The sequence below is a fragment of the Geospiza fortis genome, unplaced genomic scaffold (genome assembly GCF_000277835.1).
Source record: "Geospiza fortis unplaced genomic scaffold, GeoFor_1.0 scaffold173, whole genome shotgun sequence".
Classification (NCBI taxonomy): Eukaryota; Metazoa; Chordata; class Aves; order Passeriformes; family Thraupidae; genus Geospiza; species Geospiza fortis.
Genome location: NW_005054334.1, coordinates 3062736 through 3068014, shown reverse-complemented (window position 1 = coordinate 3068014; position 5279 = coordinate 3062736). Strand labels below are relative to the sequence as shown.

Sequence of the window (5279 nt, the reverse complement as noted above, 5' to 3'; positions counted from 1 at the left end):
GAATGAGAAAGGTCAGATATGTTTACCTAGAGCTTCATCATTGTCTTCTGTGTCACTGGCGAGCCGGAAAAGCATGGGCCTCATGCGCTCACAGCGCTGATAGAGCTCCTGGGGCAGCAGAGAAACAGTGATGATGAGGTGAGCATCCTGAGCAATGGGATGCTCAGCTGGGTGTGCAAAATAGGCAGGAGGATGAGGGGATAAGGGTCACCCATTTCTGCTAAGCCCAAGGAGTATTCTGGGATTGCCTTTCCTCACCTTCATTAGATCCTCATTGCTTTCCGTTGTCTCCCCCTTGCTGTAGTTCGTCACCATCTCTGTCAGCAGCTTCACGTTGTTGTTCACCTCCTCAATGGCATTCACCCTCTTGGAGATCTTCTCCATGCGCTTTTGGTCCTGGAGGGGAAGCACATGGGGAAGGGTGTCCTTACCTGGAGAGAAGGAAGGCCAGGCCAACCAACCACCCTGGACTAAAGCCCAGCAACACTGCTCTCAAAAGAGTTCCCACTCCAGTGGAAAACTCCAGGTAATCTCTGGGCAGGAACATGCCAGACAGGGATGGAATTGCTGTAGATCTAGTGCTGCAGCAGGGCTTGGGCCACAGAATGCACTCAGAGCCATTCCTCTGAGTAGCCAGGGGATGGCAGAACTCACACAAGGACTCTTCCACAGCTGCTGCACCCAAATTTTGGGCAGAAGCTCCGTATGTCTGCATGAGGTCACAAAGCCAGTCCTCCTTTGGTGCCAGCCATCACCACCCAGACCATGACCCCCAGCTCTCTTCCTCCCCAGTCACACCTCCTGAACCATCTCCTTGATGAGCTTGTTGGCAGCCCGGAGATCCTCAGGATGGGAACTTTTCAGGAGGCGAGCCAGCGTCTGCAAAAGAGAAGGTACTCCTGAGCCCAAGCTGAGGGATGGCAGCCAGAGTCACTCTTGCAACACCAGAGCCAACAGCTGCCCCCATCCCAAACCTGTATCTGGCAGAGGCAGTGGACAACTCCAACCATTTAGAAAGCCCAGCCACAGGAGCCTGTGGGCTATCAGAGACCAGGGAGAGAAGTACAACTGGCTTTGCTTTTCCTCTTGTAGTTCTAGTTATGCAAGCTAGGTCTTTCCCTGAAGATCCCCTGCATTCAAAACCTGCTCTGGCCTGCCCATTACCCACCATGGAGAGTCTGGAGTGCAGCAGCACTGAGACAGGAAGAGAGCCTGGTTTATGCAAGAATTGCCATGGCATTGTAATGGACTCATACTTGGACTTGTTCACGTGCCTCTTTGCTGGTGATGAGAGAGAGCTCCCACTTCCTCTCCACAGTCAGTGAACAGTCCTACTGCCCATCTTCAAATCCTCATTTTCAAACTCTGACCCATGGAGGCAAACTTGCAAACTATATCCCTTGCAGCAAACTGGCATGACACTCCTGCTGCAGAACTAGACCCAGAGGAGCCCAGTAGTTGCTTAAATGTATCAGCACTGATACTGCAGAGGTTTGCCTGAGTGGTGACACAATTCTGATGGAAAGACAACACAGGATGGGTCCAGGTGGCTAGAAGTGGTTGGGCAATAAGGAGATTGCAGTGCTGGGAGTGGGGAAGAGATAACAGCAGCAGCATCTGGGGCTGAGATTTAAACCTCATGGCCAGATAACTCCAAAGTCTAGAGAGCTCACAGCAGCAAACCTCCCCAGACCTGCTTGGGCCAATGTCAGCACCTCACCCTTTGCACCATCCTGCAGTTAAGTGCTCCAAAGGTCAAACAGACCCACATGCCCCGCTCCTCTGGATGTTTCCTTTGTCATGATTTTGGAACAGGCTCTCAGCATTCCTGTGATGCATTTTCTGAAGGACATGTGCAGAAGGGACCTTGACTCTCCCACATAACGGCGACATAAGGTACTGGAGCAGGAAGATGATGCCTACTGTCCCTCTCCTTGCACAGAGCCCTTACCTTGGATTTTTCTTCATCATCAAAGATGATGTTCTTGGGTCGAGGAGGAGGTGGTGGGAAAGGAGCGTCATCGGGAAGTTTGGGGTCACACTTCACAATCCCTGCAGCAGCAGAAGAGATCAGGAGGACTCACCCACGCAGGGATGGCACTGCCACCCAGGTCTTTTTTCCCTAATGGCCCACCAAATCCAGCTGGGACTGAGGGTGTGTGGGTTAGCTCCTGTTACACAAGATCCTGGATTGTGTTTCCATTCCCCATAAATATCCTCTCAGAAAATTCCAGCCTATACTGCCAAAGTACTTGCAGCCCTTCAGCCCCAGACCTTTCCAGTGCCCCATCTCCCATGTGAGCAAGCAGATGAGCCCTCCAACCCAGCAATGCCCTCTGCTCAGCCAGGAGCCCCAAGGCACCTGCTCTGTCTCCTGACCCTGGTGCTGAGTCAGACTGATGGATGCCCTGGGTCTGGGCAGAGGGAAGGGAGAGATTCTTTCAGATTTCTCCCAGACAAAAATGAAGGAGGGCAAAACCATCTGTCCACTGCCCCTTCCAGACCACTACCTCTCACCTTGTTTCTTCAGCATCTGGTAGGCTTCAGTTATCTTCACCTCATGAGGCAGCCCTAATGTCCAGCTGTACATCAGCTCCAGGATCTTTGACTTCACTTTCTCTGATGTCCGGCTGCCAAGATACTAGAGGAAGAGAAAACAGGAGGCGTGAAGTTGATCTGAGCCGTTGCAAGTCTGGCCTGTTCCTCTCCTCGCCCTCCCAGAAGAAGTGAGACTGTTCCCAATGGCACAAGGAGGAAAGAGGAAGCAAGCAGGAGAGCTCACAAGGGCCTTGCAACACATCCTATGCTGTGCCTGGTTTCCATCACAGGAAAAACAAGAGGTGTGAGAAATGCTGCAGCAGCAGCTCCTCAGTGACACACAGGGACAGGTGGGAAGGCTCAGGCAGGTCTCCTGTCACTTTGTGAAGGGAAGGGTCCTGTGAAAAGAAGCTGCTCAGCAAGGCAGCCCTTTAGGAATGAGGGGACAGCTGGGCTGGGAGAAGGATGTGGGTAATGGTCTCTGAGGCAGGGCCGCGAGCAAGGTGAGCCCCAGCTGACCAGCACCCAGCAGGTGCCATGCAATCATCCAATCATCCTTCAGCCTTTTCACATGGGTCTGATGGGAACACTGGTGGTAGAAACAGTGCCTGTGCCACCAGAAACAAGTGGCTTAAGGCAGAGGACATACTGTAGGGTGCCAAGCAAGAGAACTTGAGGATGCTGCTGTCACTGTCCGGGGCTATTCATCATCACAGATCACAAGCTGTGACTGGCAGACAAAGGTTTTCCTTAGTCATATTTAGCCTGGGTTCCCTTAACTCTACACTTGCTGGTGTTCACTGCCTTGACTGAAGTAGGGGAGCCCACAGAGCTTGTTCTGCTGCAGGAACAGCAGCATCAGCAGAGGAGCAGGTACTGACTTGGTTCTTTAGATGGACTCGCCAGAACACCACTCACCAAGCCTGGGCCTGCCCTCCAAGAGTGTCTCAGTCAGGTTGGGACACCCCAGAGAGACACGGTCCCATCACAGCTGGGGCAGGTTCCTGAGAACATGCAGCACAGACAGAGCCCAACAGGGATGCAGGGAAGGTGACTCCAAGCACACACATGAGCTCAGTAGTCTCACAAGTGCTGGCTGCACCATGTCCAGTGGGCCCTCAGCTTCCTACAACAAGAATCAGCCTGGAACAGAGGGGTGAAAACTCACTTCCCACCAGAAAACTCACCGGGAAACAAGGACTAGATCTCCTACTAACACTGTCCTATTTCGCCCACATCCCTGTGGGTGTCTGACCTTTTTTCTCAGCCACCACTTTTCCCCAAAGCCCTCCTGCCACCAGGCAGCAGTCCCTTCCAGCAGATGCCGTGAGACCCACCTTAGGGGACACCACCTTGATGAGCTCATTGAGGAAGCGGAACTTGCCCACCTCATCGTGGAAGCGTTTGCCACAGCTCTTCATGCACGACTCCAGCACCTGGGGAGAGCGGCCACGTGAGTCCCAGCATGGGGCAGCAGCAGGATCAGGAGCCAGCTCCTTCCTGCTTCCCCCTCACCAGGTACAGAGCCTGTGGCTCCTGCCACAGCAGCACAAAGGGACACCCCCTGCTCCCTCCCAGGTGCTCAAGTACTCTCCCACAGGGAAGAAAGATCCCCATCTCTGGGGCCAGTTTTTGCAGAGATGGCTAAACAGCCCATCTAAAGGGTTACCCTTAGAGAGGTCACAAATACCAGGATTTCAAAGTAGGGATCCACAACATGATTAAGAATCATTGAATCCTTTAGGTTGGAAAATACCATCAAGATCATACAGTCCAACCATTAACACAGCACTGCCAAGGCCACCACAACAAAAGCCAAAAAGCTTCCTATTCAACTTCAACAGGCTATGATCCTTCTAGGAACAAAACCTTTCCAAGTAACCTCTCCTGACTTGTGGAACCACCTTCAGTCCCTCTCCCACCCAAGGGCCCAGGTGCTCCAGGGCTTTCTCAGAGGGAATTCAAAGGTTCCCGTGCTTCTCCAGTCAAGCTGGAGCATCTCCACGCCCTGCCCCTCCATCTAGTTCTACCAGCCTGCAGATGCCCTTACCGTGAGGGCCTGGATAGCTTCCCATTCCTGTGGAGACTGGATCTTGTGGGCAAGAAGCCGGGTGGCAAGTGGAGGACTGGAAGGAGTGAGGGGAAAAGAAAAGCTCGCCAGTTATTGACAATATGTCTGGTACCTGCATTTCTGTCTGGGAATCCAGAGCTGAAAAGCATGTTGCAAGCTGAAGATGCTGATAAGGCACTAAGACACCTCAAAATCCGGAGGGAACCTTCCATTAGTGGACCCCCCACCTACCCCCACCTCGAGAGCCTTCATGTCTATTCAGCTCTTGGGACAATGCGTGGGGGGGGGGGGGTGGGGTGGGAAATCATAACCAGGCCTGTGACCTGGAGAAGCCTGGGGAAAGGACAAAGCACTTACCCCTCTAGCTCCTTATTGAGCTGCTCACAGAACGCATTGATACCATCCCAGTCCAGGTCCTTGTTCAGGGGGTTTGTGGCTTTGTCTGCGGGCAGGAGGAGGGGACGGTGAGAAGAAAAACCCAACAGGCTCCCACTCTGTGGAAGGACATCATTGATGCCACTCCCTCCCTGCCAACTCCAGCGGGTGCAGCAGCAGGGGACGGCGTGGGAGGAGAAACACACTCGTGTCCACTCGCCCCTTCCCACAGGAGCCCTGTGCACCAACTCTGGCCCCTCCTCCCTGCTGACCCACCGTACCCCTGCCTCCGGCT

General features: G+C 53.4%; 1 protein-coding gene across 2 annotated transcripts in view; it reads right to left on the bottom strand.

The window, feature by feature from the left end:
- Positions 1 to 5096, bottom strand: part of GGA1 (golgi associated, gamma adaptin ear containing, ARF binding protein 1) — a 10022-nt gene extending 4926 nt beyond the window's left edge. Inside the window, exons 1-8 of one of the 2 annotated variants that reach the window (XM_005421831.3) lie at positions 4967 to 5096; positions 4589 to 4664; positions 3876 to 3974; positions 2518 to 2641; positions 1952 to 2052; positions 799 to 879; positions 259 to 396; positions 27 to 108 (exon numbers count right to left, since the gene is read on the bottom strand). In XM_005421831.3, the coding sequence (XP_005421888.1) occupies positions 27 to 108; positions 259 to 396; positions 799 to 879; positions 1952 to 2052; positions 2518 to 2641; positions 3876 to 3959 (610 nt within the window). In that variant the 5' untranslated portion in view covers positions 3960 to 3974; positions 4589 to 4664; positions 4967 to 5096. The remainder of the gene's footprint in view (positions 1 to 26; positions 109 to 258; positions 397 to 798; positions 880 to 1951; positions 2053 to 2517; positions 2642 to 3875; positions 3975 to 4588; positions 4665 to 4966) is intronic. The other variant, XM_031057740.1, reaches the window with a different exon arrangement.
- Between the last annotated feature and the right edge of the window lie 183 nt (positions 5097 to 5279).